Source organism: Rosa chinensis, chromosome 7 (assembly GCF_002994745.2).
Source record: "Rosa chinensis cultivar Old Blush chromosome 7, RchiOBHm-V2, whole genome shotgun sequence".
Lineage (NCBI taxonomy): Eukaryota > Viridiplantae > Streptophyta > Magnoliopsida > Rosales > Rosaceae > Rosa > Rosa chinensis.
Window position 1 is genome coordinate 57,829,959 of NC_037094.1, and position 21,542 is coordinate 57,851,500.

Sequence of the window (21,542 nt, forward strand, 5' to 3'; positions counted from 1 at the left end):
GGGTAGTGTTGGTATACTACATACATTTTCATTATGCCTTCACTGCAAAATCATCCAAACAACACTAATACCTAACATTATCATCAAGAGACCAAAACACGCTGACATTACCTAAAACGGATAGAACCTCAATAATACCTTATGAAAATCAAAATGTCTTACTTTATATATACATGTATGACATACAAACAGAATTTAACAGTGTGTAAGCCATAAATAGATCATAGTGACTTACACAAAGTCATATCCAGATTCTGCGTGTAAGCATACATGACCTTATGAACAATTTTCGTAACTAGTTGAGGAGCAAAATGTCAAGTCCCATGAAACCATTTTTGGCAACTCCTCGCCTTTTATTATCGTCTAGTGACGTCGCCGCCACTAAGTGACGAAACCCCAAGTCCCGATCTGCAGGACCCACGTGGTGTTATTACAATCAACGTCACCACCCACCCAACCGCACTTGCCCACTCACTACGCAAATATCACAATATAACAATAGAGTCATAGTGACCGCCTCTCTCTCTCTCCGTCTCACCACTCCCCACCAAACCCAGAGACACACAGAGACACCCCTGACCTCATGGCAATGGCGCTTCGCAGGCTCTCAAGCGCCATCAACAGGCCACTGCTCAAACCTTTCGTCACTGCCAATGGCGGCTCCGTCTACCACATGGTAATCATCTTACCTATACGTTTTGCTTCGGCTCTCTGTTCATCTTGTTTTATGTTCAGCGACTTCATGTTGATTTGGATTGCAGTCCGCACTGTCCGGCCAAGCAGCTCAGGAAAAGGAGCAAGCTCGTACTACTGTATGTTATGAGTTTTCTCGCATCGTATATCATTTTGATTATGAGTTTTCTTTTGGATCTGGATTTCTCTTTCATGTTCAGTCGTATTGATTCTGATGTTGTGGAATTGTGATTTGATTGAATTTAGTGGATAAAGCAACTGAATGAGCCGCTTGAGGTTATTGACCCCGAGATTGCTGATATCATCGAGCTTGAAAAAGCTCGGCAATGGAAGGTATTTTTACTGTTTACTGATTGAGTTTCGTAGATTCGAGAATGTAATCGGCATTGAGAAGTAATGAAGTGTTGAGCATATCCAAGTTTAGAATTTGATTTTTTGTGCTTCTGGTTGCATTGGATATAGGGGCTTGAGCTTATTCCTTCAGAAAATTTCACATCACTGTCGGTGATGCAAGCTGTTGGTTCTGTCATGACAAACAAGTACAGCGAAGGATATCCCGGTGCTAGATACTATGGAGGGAATGAGTAAGCGGATCTTCATCGAATTCCTTTGTAGTCATTTTATCCAATCCAGTGTAAATATGCCGTTTTAAATCTGTTTTTGGGGGGGGGGGGGGAAGGGGGCTAGGCCTGTCATTTGAGAAAAACCGTGCTGTCTAATCCAGTATTGCTATTTGTAAAGCTGACGAGGAAGTGACAATTTTTTTTTTTTACTATTATTATTTTGTACTTTTTTTCTTCTACTTTTTGGGTTGTGAGTTCGTAATGCATGCATGCTCATATATGAGTCCCTGTATTTTTTTTCTTGGTCATGTTTTCTCTCGAGTTACACTTGATTGATATGACATCTTTTGCTTTTTATGTATTAATGTAGATACATCGACATGGCTGAGACCCTGTGTCAAAAACGCGCATTAGAAGCTTTTCAGTTAGATCCTGCAAAATGGGGAGGTAATGGAGATAAAACTTATAGTATACATGTGGCCCATCAGTTCAACTTACACTTTCACATTTGGTTCTCCTAAATTGAAATTTCGCAAGTTTGAATTGATTGCTAGCATTCCACAAGTACAGCCATTTGACTTATTTGATTTGTTAAAGGATATTATTTTGTAGTTTGAACTCCTTAAATGTCCAGCAAGGCGTTTTTATGTCTAGTTAAAGATACTGAACCTGCAAGTTCAATTGTTAATACGATAAAAAAGTATAATGCTTTTGCTTTGTCTTGCTCTATATTGATTGTGGTCAACTGGGCATGCTGGAGCTTGAATATGTGTGGTAAAACTTGATTGCTGTTTTTTTTATCATCTTCTTTACCGTTCCTAAACGGTTATTGCCTAAAGCCCTTCGTTTTTTTTTTCCTCTCTTGTTTTCTTTCTCCCATATTATGAATTTGTTTTTGGAAGAATTAAAAATTGGCAACATTCTTTTATTTTGTCAGTATGTAAATTTTGTACTCTTTAATTGTTTTCATTTGCAGTGTTTTGTACACTCTAGTTTTTCTAAAGTGCACTCAATAGTCAAGAATAAAGAAAACCCTATTTTTCTACACCATCATTATCAAATTGCTAAAGAATCAAAGCCAATGCCAACTATCCATTCTGATGTAATTAATAATGTGCCTAGCTAGGGTATCTACAACCTAGAGAGAGCCTGCTAGACTCTAGAAACAACTAGACTAGACCATATATTATCATATAATAGTGGAGTAGGGTAGGGTAGACTAATTTTGTTTTAGTATTAAGTCTTTCATGTGGCTGTAATATTATGGCTGAGTGAAGTTTCTGAGGAGGCCTTTCAAAAAATCTGATTTTTAAATGCTTAGCCTTTAATGTATATTATCTTGAAGTTGGAAGTCTTTTTGTAAGAAAAATTAGTTTTTGGAATTGGATGGAAGTAGAAGTATAACTTCTGCTACATGGCAACCTTGAATATGCAATTAAAGGACTTCTCATGTAACATGTTAGTGTAAAACATGTCGATCATTATTTTGAAACATTATTTGTGATCATTTTTTTTTTTGTATTCTGCACCGTCTTATGAAACATGTCACTCTCTAGATCCATATTAAATAGTGATCCAATTTTTCACGTATTTACTAAAGTAATGTATATTAAATACCTGTTGAGGATGTCACGTGCTTTATTCTTTCAGTGAATGTCCAGTCATTATCTGGATCCCCTGCTAACTTCCAAGCGTACACTGGATTGTTGAAACCTCATGAAAGAATCATGGCTCTTGATCTGCCTCATGGTGGACATCTTTCTCATGGTTATCAGGTTTCTACATCTTCTGTTGATTATTTTGCTATAATGTTCTGCTTTTGGAGGTTAACAAAGATGACTTTGTAGTTGAAGGATAGTCTACTGACTTTATTTCTCGTTTTTTTTTTGGCATGGAAAGTAAATTACACTGTCTGTGGTCTCACCTGTTAGTGTTCACATTCAACTTGGAGAAAGATATAACAATGTATAACTGTCCATCCAGATGCCAGATTAAAGATATTTCCATGAGCAGATGTAGGATATTAACTGATTTGTAGAAAGATTGAGGATATTAATGGAGTTCTAGTTTTTGTAATGTGTTTTAAGTTTAGTTTGTTACGTAAGAGGATTCAGGAGTGGTTTTGTCTACTTAATAAAGATTGAACCTTGATGGGTGCTGAGCTGTTGAATTAAATTCATAGGTTGCAGGAATTTTCTGACTTAAAATTGTATAGCAAAAGAACAGAAAGCATAGATGACAGTAGGCAATCCCATCCTTAAGAAGCTTAGACAAAGCTCTTATCAGTCGGTGCATAATTAGCCTTCCATATAGAAGCCTTATATTATAGTTTCCAAGACTTTCCACCTATGATCATAAATAAAAGAAAATGACTTATTCAAGCAACAGCATATCATACATAAACCAAAATGCTACTGTGTGATAATTTTTTTTATTTTTTATTATTTTCAGACTGACACCAAAAAGATATCTGCTGTCTCGATATTCTTCGAGACAATGCCATACAGATTGGACGAAACAACTGGTTACATTGACTATGATCAGGTACAGTGCTTACCCTTTCTCCTTTCTCGAACTTCTTTATTCTAAGGATTGGAAAGTCAACTTTGTATCATCATGGCATGCTTCTCCATATGACTTGCTTTCATTCAGGCTCAGAAATAGGATGTGAGAGGTTGTTGTCTGGTTTATTGTTATGCAGATTATATTAATAAAATATGTATATAATGATGTAGATGCCGGTAATATTCGACAGTATTAATTGTCATGACATGCTGATCTTTGCCATATTATTAGAACCAGGAACATAATCTTTATTTAGCTTTGGCCTTTGGACAAACTTGAATTTGTCTTGTTCTTTTTTTTGGGTACATGTTTGCCTAAATATTTGGCTTTCAAGTCCCTACTTTTGTAAGGAATCACCATCATGTGACAGTACTGTAATATATTGAAACTATTTCTTTGCATGGATAAGTGCTCTGCTTTTTGCCAAGAGCTACTTTCAGTCTTTTACTTTCCTTCAAATCTTAATCTTTGTTTGTTGAGGGCTGACCTATGCCTCCAAAATATATCTGCAGTTGGAGAAAAGTGCCACACTATTCAGACCCAAATTAATAGTAGCTGGTGCCAGTGCTTATGCACGCTTGTATGATTATGCACGTATACGCAAGGTAAGCTTTTGCTTTAGGTTCGCCATTGTGGCAATGATCATGAAACACCTATAATACTGCATCCTTAAGTGAGATATTTTTCTTGTGTTGTTGTCAGGTCTGTGATAAGCAGAAAGCTATTTTGTTAGCTGATATGGCACACATCAGTGGATTGGTTGCGGCAGGTGTTATTCCATCTCCTTTTGAGTATGCAGATATTGTTACAACCACAACTCACAAGTCACTTCGTGGCCCTCGTGGGGCTATGATCTTCTTCAGGAAGGGGGTCAAAAATGTAAACAAGCAAGGACAAGAAGTGAGTTATACTTTTTAATTTTAATAAAAATTAAGTGAATAGAAGTGAAAGACAAAATAAGAAGAAAGAGGAGTGTAAGAAAAAGGTTTTATCTTACTCTAGTAATTTTGTTTGCATTGGTCAGTTCTCGTTCTTTTGGTACTACATTTAGCAAGTCCCAAAATGCTGCATCTAGAATGAAGTATAAATGTTAAGTTTCCTTCTACAGGTTATGTATGACTATGAAGACAAAATTAATCAGGCTGTCTTTCCTGGACTCCAAGGTGGTCCACACAATCACACCATATCTGGGTTAGCAGTTGCACTCAAGCAGGTAATTTGTCTGTGTTTTACGAAATATCTATTACATATGATCAGATTCTTGTGTCTTTGTTCTTTAATGATTATCCAATCTCTCTTTCTGTCTCTGAGTTTTCTTCAAGAAAATAGCCACTAATAAATTTGCATTGCTGATTATATTACAATTCTAGGCCACAACTCCAGAGTTCAAAGCTTACCAAGAGCAAGTTCTCAGTAACTCCGCAAAATTTGCAGAGGTCTGTGATCGTCACCTTTCCAACACATTTATGCTAATTAGCAATACTTTTCGTTTAGTTGGTTCTAATTAAGCTCTCATGAGTATTTTTGCCATCTAAAATGCACACAATACTTTGTTTCCATTATTGTTTTGAAAGTATATGTCTCACTAGTTTTCTCTTATAGCCTTATGCCCTCTAAACATGCAGAGCTTGCTAGAGAAGGGCTATGATCTTGTCTCTGGTGGAACTGACAACCATTTGGTGTTGGTAAATTTGAGGGACAAGGTAAAAGGAGATTCTTCCTTCCTATTATTATTTGTTCTTCGTTTTCTTTTCTGTATCAGGGAGATTTATTTGGACTAAGTATATTCTTTCTGCTTGTTAGACAAAATCCTAGGCCCTCGGGAATGATTATGACATGGTTACTTAAAGATAATATCACTGGACTGAACAACTCCAAAAGAGAGAGTATTGAACTCTGGAATAGATCTTAAGTTTCAAAGTTAGGTTCAAGAGTCTCACTAGCCATTTAGATCTTGTGGATAGCCAAATTTAGGATTGAAAGATGGGTTTTATGATGAATTCACTGATTCTGCTGTGATGCATGATTGGTTATGCATGAAAATATCAGCATATTCTTTTGGAACTTTTGACAGGGAATTGATGGCTCAAGAGTTGAAAAGGTTCTGGAAGCTGCTCATATTGCAGCAAATAAAAATACTGTCCCAGGGGATGTTTCTGCCATGGTCCCTGGTGGTATACGTATGGGTAAGACCTGGATTTTAACATTTTTCCAGCAGCTAGTCATAGCTAGGTACTTCTATTCTGATCAAGGTCCTGTTTTTGATTCTTCAGGAACCCCGGCTCTCACATCTAGGGGTTTTATGGAGGATGATTTTGAAAAAGTATCTGAGTATTTTGATGCAGCCGTGAAGATAGCCTTGAAGATTAAGGCTGCTACAAAAGGTGTATTCTGCAACGATATACACAATATATGCACACACGCACACATTATAGTTTGTAATGCTCATGCAGGTTTTTTGCATGCATATGATTGCAGGTACCAAGTTAAAGGATTTTGTGGCAACTCTGGAATCAGATGGTCAAATACAATCTGAGATTGCAAAGCTACGCCACGAGGTTGAGCAGTATGCTAAAGAATTTCCAACTATTGGATTTGAGAAAGAAACAATGAGATACAAAGAATGAAGAGCAAACCCCTGTCATTGTTACAGGTTGGTCAATCCCCTATCTGCACCTCCGACAACTGAACTACCACCTTGCTAGATGTTTATGAATTATTTCGGAGCATTCTTTTTGGGAAACGTTATCTTATTCATTTTCTTTCATTTTTGCAGATAAATTTGTTGAACAGGCAACAATTGTGCTTGCAAATGACTCCAATGCCTAAGCAGATATGATAAAACCTCAAAGATCTGCAATTTCATACAAGGAACACGTCAGACATTCACCAATACAATAATGAAGGAATCTGTTAGGTATTCAATACATGTTTGGATCTTATTTCTTGTTCCACTGATTCCTGTGCCGATTGTAATTCTTGATTATCTTTTCTTCAAAGCTTGTCCGCATTAGAGTAGATATTCGTCATCCTCTCAATAACCAAGGCTATTTTTCTATCCAATGAGTTCTCGTCAGCATGAAACTGTTGTAAACGTCTTTATTTATCCCGCTTTGATCTGGTTAATGGACAGTGATTCAGCAACCAAGGAAAAGTGGAAGCTAGTGTGTCAACACAGCAAGCATGAAATTTCTGCTTATGTAAATTTTATCAGAATGGAAGATTCATGGTAACTTTGAGATAAGTAGAATTTTATAAGGCGCAATTCAACTTCTTTCGAGACATACTCAAAAGGGCATCTGACTGAAATCAATTTTGGTATATCTGAAGGAAAAATGGAAGCTAGTGTGTCAACACGGCAAGCATAATATTTCTGCTTCATTTAAACTTTATTAGAATGGAAGATTCATCGACTTTGAGATGCGTAGAATTTTGTAAGGCGCTGTTGAACTTCTTTTGAGACATACTCAAAAGGGCACCTGACTGAATCAATTTTGGTATATCTGAAGGAACAACCAACAAATTGCGTACGCTACAGTAGGGCTTTTCAAACAAATGCTACCTGTTTGTTTTATTTTTTTATTTTTTATTTTTTATTAAATGTAGATAGAGAATCTTTTCATTATTGTCTTTTGTGGCAAGAATGTTGTGTGGACTTGTTTTTGTGAGAACCGAGAAGAATCATACCTCAGGTTCTTGTGAGAACTAGTGAAGCTCGAGCTCTGAAACCTCAAAAACAAAAGCGGAGGAAGAGAGCAGTCTGTGAAAAGAGGAGGATGACCACTCCACTTCACTCCTCTCATCCCATTCTCAACCTCTTATCTGATGTAAATCATTCTAATCTCAACCTGTTGTCTGATGATAGTAAGCTTATGAATGTTTGTTTGCACATGTTTGCCATGCAGCGACGAAAGCTTACTGATGAATCTCCTAGCAACCCAACAGTGGCGTTCACGATAACCAGTATTTCGGATAGCTAAGTACCTAAGTATATAATGATGATTGGTTCTTGACTATATTCTTTATCAACTTTTCCCATTCTTACCATGAGTGTAACTTGTGAATTATGGGCATAGCTCTCAAGGCAATCATTTTGAATTTCCAGTTCCTATTGATGATAGATATTGCGATTGTATGTCCCTCTCTTGGCCCTAGTTGCTGCAGAAATAGTTGACCAATATCCGAAAACTGACATCGAGATGAATGATAACATAAAGTCTCAACTAGTCTAAATAGAGAAGATGAATTACTCAAATTCCTAACATAGAAATAACAATTACTAATTGATATCATGAGCTAATGAGATCCAAACTCTAACCACAGTTATCGTCATTTTTCCTTGCTACTAAAGGTCAACCAATTCCAAGAGTCACGACATGACCTCACTACCAACATTATCAACCCTCTTGAGCACTTTGTCCCAAAACAACTAGATTACGTAAAAGAGTTCACCATCACGTACTTTGACGGGAATAAGGCCCTCCAATTTTGATTATGAAAGCATGTAGTATAACAAAATGTAGTTATGTGCATTTGATGGAAGCATTACGTATAAATTTTGTGTAAATTTTCAAGAAAAATAGACGAACCTACTATTATATTTCATGACTACGCAGTATAGAGCTTGATCTAGAGGAACACGTACCATGGACAGAAACTTGAAAGCGAGTTTAATCTAATTTTGTTAGAAAGTTTCTACAAAATAAGCCATGCATGAATGAGTAAACATAACTACTAAAATAATAGAGCTAAGACTACTGAAATATTGTAAAGCATCTTCACTTCCATGTTTCATTATTGAGATACTGTTGGAATGTTTCTACAAACGTAACCACTAAAACAATAGAGATCGAGACTAATGAAGCGTGAAGCATCTTCTTGTTTTACACGGCCCTCTCAAACTCACAGCTCATTCGTTCCATTTATTTAACTAGTGTTTGTTTCTGTACGTTTTTGTTTATAACTTTATATTGATTCTATATATGCGAAATTTAAACCAATCCACATCGATCAGACCGACCCAGCATTCGGCAAGTCGCTGGAATTTCTTGTCAAGTCCGGATGAACAATTCCAGCTGACGTACCGTGCCGGGCCTGCCGGCCATGCACGGTAACAGCGTTTCAGTAAAAACATATGGTAAAACTGTAAATCGATTGTTCCTAAAGAAGAAACAAAACAGTAATACTTATAAAACCGTATACTCTTAACTCTGACACTCACTCACTCTCAAATTAATGGCTACCATACCTCTGGAAACCGAGCTTGTCGAGGCCAAACACGGTGGCAAAGAAGTTATCGACATTGACGATGAAGACGATGAGTTGTCACCGATCGAGGAGGTTCGTCTAACAGTGTCAAACGAAGACGACCCGACGCTTCCAGTATGGACATTCCGCATGTGGTCCATAGGCCTCTTCTCGTGCGCCCTCCTCTCCTTCCTCAACACCTTCTTCTCCTACCGCACCGAGCCCCTCGTCATCTCCGTGATCTCCGTCCAGGTGGCGAGTCTCCCCCTCGGAAAGTTCATGGCGAGGACCCTGCCCACGAGGAAGTTCCGAATTGGCTCGAAAGAGTTTTCACTTAATCCTGGTGAGTTCAACATCAAGGAGCACGTGTTGATATCGATTTTTGCAAATGCCGGAGCAGGGTTTGGGAGCGGTCCGGCTTATGCAGTTGGGATTGTGACTATCGTAAAGGCGTTTTATGTGAGGAACATATCTTTCTTGGCGAGTTGGATACTTGTTATTACCACGCAGGTAATGTTTTGTTGTATATATTTTCCTACTATACAGACAATTACCGTGTTTTTTCAATGCGACATATTAGCTAATTGATTAGGCAGACAATTAACGTGGGGTTTTGTGGCGGCAAAGTGCAGGTTTTGGGGTATGGATGGGCGGGTATTCTCCGGAAGTACGTGGTGGATCCGGCTACAATGTGGTGGCCTAGTAGTCTGGTTCAGGTCTCTTTGTTTAGGTATGTCGTTTCATAAACAGTCCTCAATCCCTTCCGAAGATTTGAACTCAACTCTGTTACGTTTACATTTATTTTTCTTTTCGATGACTCGTGTTATATGTGTATGTGAGACAAGCTAGTGTACTGGTGGGTATGAGATACCCTCATTTACAACTATTTGAATAAAAATTTACAAGTATTTGAACCAAAATTACAACATTGAGAACAAAAGTTACCATATTCATTTACACTATTTACATATAGTTAAACAAAAATTACAATATTGACAACAAATTTGTTCAAAATCTTGAATAAATGTCGTAAGAGGTGTAATTACCATTATTAGAACTAAGATTACAACATTGACAACGAATTTGTTCAAAAACTTGTAAAATGTCGTAAGAGGTGTAATTACCATTATTAAAACTAAGATGATACAAAGTAGGACTCAAATTACAACTTTGAAAACAAAATTTGTTCTCATTTTTGTAAATGTGGGTATGAGATACCTACCACTACACTAGAATTTCCCTATGTGTATGTGTGAGTCTGTGACTTGATGATGAATGACGTACTATAGCTTGAAAACTTTGTCTTTGAGAAATCTGGATAAATATTATTTTCCTGTTCATTTTTATATATATATCACATCATGGGGCGAATCTATAGGTACTCTACCCTACGTGCACTATATAGGCTTTTGCTCAAACTCTCATGATCTACATAAACTACTAATGCATTTATGCGTCTAATTAGTTGTAAATGTCAACTGATTTATATGCTACAATATGAAGGGCTCTACACGAGAAAGACAACAACCGCATGTCCAGAGGAAAATTCTTTCTGATTGCGCTGGTATGCAGCTTCTCTTGGTATGTTGTCCCAGACTACCTTTTCACAACTATATCAACCATTTCATGGGTTTGCTGGCTTTTCCCCAAGTCAATAACAGCACATCAAATCGGGTCGGGCATGCGTGGACTTGGTATTGGGTCACTTACATTGGATTGGTCTGTCATAGCCTCGTACTTAGGCAGCCCACTGATCAGCCCATTTTTTGCCATTGTCAATATCACTGTTGGCTATATTCTCACCATGTATGTGGTATTACCGACTGCCTATTGGGGATTCAACTTATACAATGCCAAGAACTTCGCAATCTTCTCTAAAAACTTGTTTGATGACCATGGTGAAATATATAATGTCACGGCCATTGTCAATGACAAGTTCGAAATTGACATGCCTGCCTACAAAAAACAAGGACATATAAACCTCAGTGTGTTCTTTTCTCTGACCTACGGGATTGGCTTCGCTGGTGTTATATCGACCATCACACATGTGGCTCTATTCAATGGAAGGTGATAAACCTTTATAAGACTTAAAAAAATTTATTTTTGTTTATTTTTTAGTTGCCAAAGTCGGTGCCCGTTCTTATTTTTGTCAATTAAATTGTTATCTTCAAGATGTGACGAATGTCCTATGTGCCACTACGTGTAAGATTACCCTTGCTTTTGCATGCCCTGGAAAAATGGCCAATGTACTCTTGCCTATTGTGTCACATAGGATTTTCGCAATTTAACTCAAGGAGATAAAGAAACGGGTTAATAAGAAACATCGAAATCTCCCCATTTCGAGCTGTGATTTTGGCAATAGATTGAATGGCTGTTCAAATTATTATCAGGGAGATGTATGAGAAATACAAAGCTGCACATACTGGAAAGGTGGACATCCACACCAGATTGATGAGAAATTACAGAGACATACCTACCTGGTGGTTTCATATTCTGCTTTTGTTGTCGCTTGCACTGTCTCTGGCGTTATGCATTTTCATGAAAGATGAGGTACAACTGCCTTGGTGGGGACTCCTTTTTGCAGCTGCAATTGCATCGGTTTTCACTCTTCCGATTAGCGTTATAACGGCAACAACGAATCAGGCAAGTTTCATACTCTTGAACAACTCTCTCATTGGCCTGGCAAGCTTAATGATAATCACTTAAAGAACAATATTAAATCATATTGGGACCTTCATATTTGTTCATTTGACCTCACGTGCTCTTTATACCTCCTATTTGCTTTTTGAAAAGTAAAATTTGCTATCTAAACTTCTTTTAAATACCTGAGTTAACATTTCCATGCTTAGAGCATTAAAGATGAGTTTTAGTGCTCCCATAATTGTTTGTTTACCAAAAAAAAAAAACTGAAATAATTATTGCAAAAAGGTCATACCTTGGTAACTAATATTACTATAATTGTTTTCAAGCCTAATGTTTCATATTTTATGGTTGCTACTGTTTTAGCTAGGTTACAAAATTAAATTTGCTCATTCTATCGTTTTATTTTGCTTTATCTTATATGCCACTTCACAAGATTATTTGGTTTAGTTTACATGATGACTCTTTATCCCTCGTTTTATGATCTTTTTATACTAATGAGAGAAACCTTTTTCTAATTTTGTTCCTATTGCATCATACTTTTGTTCTTGTATAATTCACCAAGTAATTTTGAATGCATTTTGTTTTTAATTTTTTTTTTCTTCGAAAACTTTCACGAACAAAGAAACAGATTTGAAATGGAAATGAATAATAAAAGTAATTTGAATTGTATTTCTATTATTATCAAGCTTTGGAGAGAGAACAAAAATATATACTTTCTTAATTTGGTGTCTGTAACAGTCTTTTTATATAAGGACATATAAGTCATTTAATAATTAAAAAATGAGGGAGGTCTAGTAAGTAAATTAGGAGGTCTCAATAGAAACTCTCATCATCAATTTTGTTCCACCATATAAAGATTACAGTCTGTTAAGTAAGTACGTGTTAGAAGCCTTTTTTCTTTTTCTTTTTTTAAGAAAGAATATCAATTCACTGATAGTACGAATTAAAAATAAATTAAATTCAAAGTTATATAATTTATTTTGGAGAGCTATTCAGTAAGCTCCTAGCCTCCTAAAATTTAAAAAAAAAAATGTTAAACATGCTCTCCAAAAAAACGTTTTAGTCTACTGAAAATACTATTAAGACAATACCATTTTTTTTTCAGTTAAAATCCTAAACTTATTTTCTTTCCAAAAAAAAAAAAAAGGTGTTAGATCATAGCATAATGGATTAGGTCAATCAAATAGCACATAACGTAATTAAAAAGAAGAAAGAAAAAAAGTAAGGTAATCAAGGATTTAAACCCTCAGTCAATAGACTCGAACTTGCTTTTTATTGACTCCCTTTTTTTTTTCTGTGTTTTTTTGTGGTTTCAGTCACCAGGACTAAACGTAATCACAGAGTATATAATGGGTTTGATATTACCTGGAGAACCAATAGCCAATGTATGCTTCAAAACCTATGGGTATATAAGCATGGCGCAGGCAATTTCCTTTCTGAGTGATTTCAAGTTAGGTCACTACATGAAGATCCCACCCATATCGATGTTCATAGTTCAGGTACATCTTCCCCTACTATATTAATTTTATACACTATGCACTTGTTGGATTTTGAATAAATGCAATGTAATATGCAGTTTTTTATTTATTTTTCTTTTCAAAGTTTGACTCACAGACTAGTACTTAAGTCGGTAACCATTTCAATAGTAATATCCTCCATTATATTCTTAATTGCTAATTTGTGAAAGTAGATTAATTAATTGACAAGAATGTTGCAATTATCTACCTAATTACTCCAACTTAAGCTACTCTTCGTTGCTTTACAAAAGTGCATAGGAACTGTGATAGCCGGAACAGTCAATATTGGGGTGGCATGGTGGCTGCTAACTACTGTGGAAAACATATGTCAAGAAAGTTTACTCCCTCCTGATAGTCCTTGGACTTGTGTCAATGATGCTGTGTTTTTGATGCCTCTGTAATTTGGGGTCTGGTCGGGCCAAAGCGAATATTTGGCTCCCTTGGATACTACTCAGCACTTAACTGGTTCTTCCTATTCGGTGCAATTGGACCTCTCATAGTATGGTTGTTGCATAAAGCTTTTCCAAGTCAAAAATGGATCGCGCTGATCAACCTTCCCGTGCTTTTGGGAGCAACGGCTGTAATGCCACCGGCTTCAACTGTGAACTTCAATTGCTGGATTATTGTTGGACTTGTTTTCAGTTACTATGTATTCAGATACAGAAAGACATGGTGGCAAAGGTACAATTATGTTCTTTCAGCTGCCTTAGATGCTGGAGTAGCTTTCATGGCGGTGCTTGTATATTTATCAATGAATGGTAAGGGCATATCTTGGTGGGGAACAGATGGGGAACACTGTGAGCTGGCTACCTGTCCAACAGCTGAAGGCTTGGATCTTGGTCATGCTTGTGTATGGTGAACACTGAATTGTCTGATTTTCTTTTGAAGGCTATGTGGTTTAACATTTTGAGTTTTGGTGAAGGTTTCATCTAAAAGAAAGGCATTGTAATGATTGTATATTCCAAAGAAGTATCCTGTCTTGAAGTCTTGTCCTTTCCTTGTGTCATTTGAGAAGCCCTAATGCTTGCAATATGCCTTTATTACTTTTCTATGAGAAGCGTCGGCCAGTGAATAATCGTCGGTGTGGTTGTGACGTTTTTTTATTTTTTTACATTTTTTTTACAGAAGGCATTTAACGACCTTTTTTTTTGTCGGATATGTCCGGTTTTATTCTACTCTTTTATGACTGACCTTTGCCTACAAAAATACGCGGCATATATGTTTTTTTTTTTTTTTGTAAAATTTTTATAAGTGTTTTAGGGAATCGATATTTGAGAGAAAATTGATGTGTATTCTCATTGATAATAGGGACCTCTTTATATAGAGAATTATAATGCATAGAATCTAAATTGTATAAGAAAAGATAATCATATAATGAATGGATATCTCTAAGATATTCTCTGAGATTATCTCTAATTAAAACCCTATTACCACTTAGGTCAAGTAACTTCGCGTTTGGGCCAGACACAATTTGGATTTACTTAAACACTCTCCCTTGTGTCGCCCAAACGGGTTGCCTCGTCAAAAACCTTGCAGAGTAACAAAAACCCAGTGGGACAATAATAACCTCGGTCGAAGGAGAAAAAGAGCACAACACACCCTTCACGTTTCAAGATCAACATGTGGACATCTCCCTCTGATGTCTGTGTCTCCCCTTGATGACTACGATCATGGGAGTTCAGATAACTTGCGCAAACCAATGCTTGCAACATGTTTCTCGAACGTGGATTTGGGCAATGACTTAGTGAACAAGTCTGCCACATTGTCCTCAGATCGAACCTGGTTCACTTTGATCTTGATGAGCTTTTTGTTGTTGCTGATTTTAGAAGAATTTAGGCGATATATGCTTGGTGTTGTTGCCTTTGATGTAACCTTGCTTCATTTGCTCAATGCAAGCAGCATTATCCTCATAAATGCTAGTAGGCTCATCTGTGGTGGATTCCAAACCACAATTACTTCGAACATGCGTAACTATTATTCTAAGCCATATACATTTACGAACTGCTTCTTGAAGAGCAATAATCTCTGCATGGTTCGAAGAAGTAGTGACTAAGGTCTGTTTAGTAGACCTCAAAGATATCGCGGTCTTACCCATGGTGAATACATAACCAGTTTGGGAACGACCTTTGTGCGGGTCAGAGAGGTACCCAACCTCAGCAAAACCTTCCAAAACACTTATGTCATTTTTGTTACACCCCACATCCGATTTACCCCTTTTACTGTGTTACAAAAATTACTGTATGTTTTACCATTCGCGGTTATAGTTTTACCTTTTAGGGGGGGGGGGGGGGGGGCTAGAAGTTGACTTTTTATGGGTTAACAATTTAAGAAAATTTCCTTCACGTAAGTTGTAGGGAACGTTAAACCGAGTCCGTGGACATGTGGTACACTTAAATCAGAGTTCGTATGTGAAAGTTATAGCTTAAAATGTGGAAGTTACTGTTCATGGTAATAAAAAAATATATATGGAAAGTTACCACTGTAGGTTTCCATTTTCGGAAACCCACGGTAACTCTCTCTCTCCTCTCCCCCGACTTTTCTTCCTTCCCCTTTCGGGTTCTTCTTCCTCCCTTCGATTCCACGTCTTCCGGCCACCAACCGGCGTGCAGCAGGCCACCACAGGAGCGCCTCCTTCCTCCCTGCACCCTAGCGGCCTTGGATTGTGACGATTTGGCCGAGAAACCCCAGATCGAAGCAAAGTTCTTCACAGCTGCAGTTTGGAGCTTTCGTCGATTTCCAGCAATTCCGGCCACCTCCGGTCACCAAACTAACATCGAAGGTCGGATTTTTGCCAAAGATCATTTCCCCTAAGGTCCTGCTTTCCAATTTGCTGTGTGGAGGCCGGATTGACAATCGCAATTTCTAGGGTTCTTGGGTTTTTTTCTGGAAAAATTTCACCGGCCAAATTGGAGCCCTTCAAGGTAAAATTGGAACTTGTTGTAGTCGTGAAAAATGTTGGGTCTGTTGAGTAGGTGGTGCTGCCAAAATTTGGTGGTCATTGGTGGTGGTTGCCTGTGGCGCGTGGGCCCCACGCACGGCCACTGTGGGTGGTGTATGGTGGCGCGTAGAGCTGCGTTTTATTTACTGTTTTGGTTCCATAAATCCCTTAACGATTGTAGAATTTTATACATGAAGTTTGGTGGAAATTGGAGGAATTACGAATTGAGAATGAATTGTTGATTGTTGATTCACCTGAATTCGATCGCCGAATTTCTTTCGAATTCACTTTAGAATTTAGATAACGATAACTGAATATTATTGGAGAATTACGGATGGATTCGATGTGAATTAAGGAGTTGGATTTTGTCGGGGGACGTTCTGAATTTCAATTTCTAATTATCGTAAAGTTAATTTCCGTCCTGTAAATATATTTTTACGAGTGCTATTCGTACAAGACAAGAGGAGTCTTTGTACGAGGAAAATACCGAGCGACGTCAGGATTGACCATATACTGTGAGTGGACTTTTATTTTCAAAGAATGATGCATGCATTTATTTATTTATTTTTGAGATGATAATTTGTTTATCGTATTACTTTCTCGAGCATATGGTCATTTTCGGAAATGGTTTTGGATATTTGATTATTTGAAGATTTTCATGGCGTGCGGGGTCACGTCATTGGATTATGCTTATTTTCTCTTATTTATTTTTGAATTTGAGTTTATCTTGGCGTGTGGGACACGTCATGGGAATTCTTTTGCGGGAGTTGGGGAAGCCTTATGTATTTATGATTTTACTATGGTTTTCGGATTTTTGGATTTTGGGTGACTTATCATTGCTAGCATTGATCTTCCGCCTTTGTGGCTAGGTGATGGGATCACCGAAGCCCTCCGCCTTTGTGGCGCTGGTTACTGTCTCGGTGACAGTAATTCTGAAGCCCAGTATCCTATCGCTACACTTAGTGGCGTAAGGGTATATTACGGGAGTAATGGGAGTACTTTAGCCTGGGAGGCTATCACCAGAGCTTGGGAGGCTCACTTGTATGGCTATCGTCTTCCCTTACTCACTTTACTATTTTGACTAGCGGGGCTAGTTCGATTTCCGTTTAACCAGCGGGGCTGGTCTTATTTTCTTGAGTACCGGAGTTCCACTCTTTTCATTTAGTTTGTGACTAGTGGGGCTAGTCGGTTTTTCTTGTACAGAACTTCTCTTGTTTTGTTTTCCTTAAAACATTGCATGCATCGAGAGTTTATAGAGAAATAAATGGGGAAAGTATAAAATTCCTTTTGTTTAAAATTGTTTATTTTTGGTCCACTCACGCTAACGTGTTTTAAATTACTTTTCCCTTGGGCCCTTCGGTTTCAAATGCCCAGTTTACAGTGTTGCTGCTCGGCGTTCAGGAGTGAGCCATAGTGACCGCATCCGCTTCCGTCATCATATTTCGTAGGTTACCTGTTTAGCCTACTATACTCTATGTTAATTTATGTTCCTAGAATTACTCTGATTACTATGGGATTTGTGACCCAGACTTGTAAGGAATTATATTTGAGGTCTACGACCTAACTTTGGTGAATTGTAGTATCTTTAATCTTGGAGTTTTTTAGACTTGAAGTATTTGATACATTATTATTATTTTTGAGTTTGAGTTGGTTGAATTATGGGAGCAGGGTGGCTCCAGGAGTATGTGGTTGGATTATTAGAAGTGAAATTTTGTTTTCCACAGGTTTTTGGGTTGTCAATTTTTAAGGGAGGTTATGCCGAAATTTTTGGTAAACTTTCTTTAAAAGTGGGTCCCGCAGGGCCACTTCTGATTTCAGGGTGGAATCCGGGGCGGGCCTTGTCAATTTTGGGATGGGGAGAAAGAACACAGACCACTGTTAGTGGCGTTCTTGACATATGATGGGTTTGAATCCATCGTCTCTCTGTAGGGATAGAATAAGCCCACATCGATTGTACCACTTAGGTATCAAAAGATTTCTTTAACACCAGTCTAATGGAGTCGTGTTGGCGCAGAGCTATATCTAGCTAACAAGTTCACGGCAAATGAGATGTCCGGTCTTGTGCATTGTGCTAAGTACAATAATGCACCTATTGTACTTAGATATGGCACTTCTGCCTCTAGCACATCTTCGTCGTCTTCTTTTGGATGGAATGGATCCTCCAGATCAAGACTACGGACGACCATTGGGGTGCTTGAAGGCTTAACTTTGTCAGTATTAAAACACCTAAGCATCTTTTGGGTATAAGCTGATTGATGAATCAGGACACCATCTTCACGGTGCTCAAGTTCTAAACCGAGGCAAAACCGTGTTTTCCCAAGATCTTTCATCTCAAACTCGAATTTCAAGTGTTCAGCGGTTTCCCTCAACTCTTTAAGGGTGCCAATTATGTTCATGTCATCGACATAAATTGCTACTATTGCAAATCCGAAACTTGTTCTTTTTATGAACACACATGGGCATAGTTCATTATTGACATATCCCTTCTCAATCAAATAGTCACTTAGACGGTTATACCACATCCGTCAGGATTACTTCAATCCATATAGTGAGCCTTTCAATCTTATTGCAAACGCGCTCCGTGGTTTAGAGCCACTTGATTTGGGTAACTGAAGACCATTTGGGACCTTCATGTATATCTCTATATCTAGATCCCCATATAGATACGCAGTAACCACATCCATAAGCTGCATGTTTAGTTTTTCGGAAACTACCAAACTAACAAGGTAGCGGAACGTGATCGATAACATCCATTACGGGAGAATAGGTCTCCTCGTAGTCAATTTCAGGGCGTTGTGAGAAGCTTTGCGCCACAAGGCGAGCTTTGTACCTTACAATCTCGTTTCTCTCAGACGTATGGTGTAGACTACAATGAAACGTTTGCTCCTGTTGCCAAGATGAACACTATTCAGGTTCTGCTCTCGTTTGCTGCTAGTTTAAACTGGCCACTCCGACAGTTTGATGTCAAGAATGCATTTCTTCATGGAGAGTTAGTCGAGGAAGTGTACATGAGCCTTCCACTTGGGTATGTAGTTGCTTCTCCTGGTGATTTTGTATGCAAGTTGAGAAAGTCTCTGTATGGTCTCAAACAGTCGCCTCGTGCTTCGTTTGGGAGATTTTCATAGTTCATGCAGAAGGTTGGTTACAAACAGAGCAATACAAATCATACCTTATTCCTCAAGCATCAACAAGGGAAGGTGACAGCTCTAATTTTTATGTGGATGATATGGTAATCACCGGCAATGATACTGTTGAGATGGATAGACTGCATAGACAGCTAGCCTCTGAGTTTGAGATGAAAGACTTGGGTGAACTTAAGTACTTCTTAGGAATTGAGGTAGCCAGGGGGAGAGAAGGGATCTACCTGTGCCAGAGGAAGTACGTTCTTGACTTGCTAACATAGACAGGTTTGTTGGATTGCAGACCTATTGATACTCCTATTGAGCAGAATCATTGTTTAGCTGAGTATCCTGATCAGGTACCTACTGATCGAGCTCGCTATCAGAGGTTAGTTGGGCGCTTGATTTATTTGGCTCATACTAGACCAGATGTTGCATATGCAGTGAGTGTGGTGAGTCAGTTCATGCATAACCCGAGTGAGAGTCACATGGATGCTGTTATGCGAATTTTGAAGTACCTGAAGTCAGCTCCAGGAAGGTGATGTAGGACGAGATTTTAGCCAATTTCAACAAAGAATCCGGAAAAGAAAGAACAATTTATTATAGACTAAAACTAGAAAACCTAATTAAACCTCATTAAATAAAAATCAGAAATAAAACACTAGATACTAAAGAATATTACGCAAATATATAATTGGAATCCCAACCAAGATTTTGTTTGAGAATCCCGATATATCCAAAATAGTAATTTATGATTAATTCCATCATTAAGAAGCCTATTTGAATACCAATTTTCAATATTCAAATTATTCTTCTTAATGTGAAGACGCTTCTTTCTTTTCCGGATTCTTTGTTGAAATTGGCTAAAATCTCGTCCTACATCAGAAGGGGAGTATTGTTTTCTAAACACAACAACATCCTTGAGGTTTGTGGCTTTACAGATGCAGATTGGGCTGGAAATATTACAGATAGGAGGTCAACATCAGGTTACTTTACCTTTGTGGGAGGTATTTTGGTTACGTGGAAGAGTAAGAAACAGAAAGTTATGGCACGATCTAGTGCTGAGGCCGAGTACAGAGGTATGGCTCACGGAGTGTGTGAATTGTTGTGGCTGAGAAATCTGTTACGTGATCTGGGTTTCAAACTCAAAGGTACTATGCAGTTGTATTGTGACAACAAGGCAGCCATTGACATATCACAGAATCCAGTACAACATGATCGTACTAAACATGTCGAGGTTGATCGTCACTTTATAAAGGAGAAGCTAGATGCCAAAATTATTAGCTTTCCTTTGTTCCAACCGAAGAGCAACTTGCAGATATGCTTACCAAAGGAGTTTCCAGGAACGCGTTTTATGACTCACTAAGCAAGTTGGGCATGGTTGATGTGTATGCGCCAACTTGAGGGGGAGTGTTAGCGTGAGTCATAGCTTAACGTTAGAAATAGAATATATTGTAATTATTCTGTAGTTAATACTTACCTATTGTACTCTTGTAATATTCTTTATATACCTCCACTGTGAGATGAATCAAATATCAGAAAATTCATTCTCTATATCTCGTCTTATTTGACTCTTCCAACAATGGAGAATACTTCATCTGCTAGCTTTCTTATGACCTTTGCTCTAGGATCATAGTTCTTGTACACGCGATGCCCAAAACCTGACATCTGTCGCTTCTTGGACAAATAGAAAACAACGTTTCAATAATAAAAATTTCCATATAAGGTCGCTTCACCAGTTACTTAACCAGTTAGCTGTAAGCATATATACTTGCTCTTCACACCCTCAATGAACTCTGGAATGTTCTCAACAGATCCAGTTTCACTTAGCATCTTAAGCACAGCCTGCACAAATCAATGCAACAACAGATAAATGCTAATTACAAATAACACAAGGGAAATAATGAATAGAAGAGCACTCATCATAATAACTTATAAATTCCAATCTTCCAATGTTGTGGATAATGGACTTCAACTTATCATTTTTGTTTTTAAGTAAGAAAATTAAATATACAAGCAATTACCTCATTTGCTCCACCATGAAGGGGACCATATAGAGCTCCAACAGCTCCAGAAAGGGCAGTGTAAACATCCACACCACTACAAATACAGAGGCAGATGTGTTATAAAAGAAAACCAAACTTTATTCAGCTTCCACCTAAACCAAAAAATTTAAAATGGCCTAATGTGTTCTACTCTATAATACAGCAGCAAAAAGAGAAAAAATTTAAAAATTCTGAAGATAGTATAAACAGCT

General features: G+C 37.8%; 2 protein-coding genes across 2 annotated transcripts; both read left to right on the forward strand.

The window, feature by feature from the left end:
• The first annotated feature begins 503 nt into the window (after nucleotides 1-503).
• Nucleotides 504-7,074, forward strand: LOC112178922 (serine hydroxymethyltransferase 2, mitochondrial). Its single transcript, XM_024317195.2, has 16 exons — nucleotides 504-676; nucleotides 762-812; nucleotides 940-1,026; nucleotides 1,156-1,277; nucleotides 1,627-1,703; nucleotides 2,907-3,031; nucleotides 3,708-3,800; nucleotides 4,334-4,426; nucleotides 4,524-4,721; nucleotides 4,930-5,034; nucleotides 5,192-5,257; nucleotides 5,447-5,524; nucleotides 5,896-6,007; nucleotides 6,095-6,205; nucleotides 6,300-6,474; nucleotides 6,598-7,074. Exons 1-15 carry the CDS (start codon nucleotides 584-586, stop codon nucleotides 6,446-6,448), a joined length of 1,560 nt encoding a protein of 519 aa, XP_024172963.1. The 5' UTR covers nucleotides 504-583; the 3' UTR covers nucleotides 6,449-6,474; nucleotides 6,598-7,074.
• Nucleotides 7,075-9,056: 1,982 nt separating this feature from the next.
• LOC112178921 (oligopeptide transporter 2-like) lies at nucleotides 9,057-14,087 on the forward strand. Its single transcript, XM_024317193.2, is given in 7 exon segments — nucleotides 9,057-9,578; nucleotides 9,701-9,798; nucleotides 10,572-11,135; nucleotides 11,459-11,711; nucleotides 13,028-13,210; nucleotides 13,480-13,609; nucleotides 13,612-14,087. Coding segments are annotated over 7 exon segments (2,226 nt in total).
• Nucleotides 14,088-21,542: the final 7,455 nt, after the last annotated feature.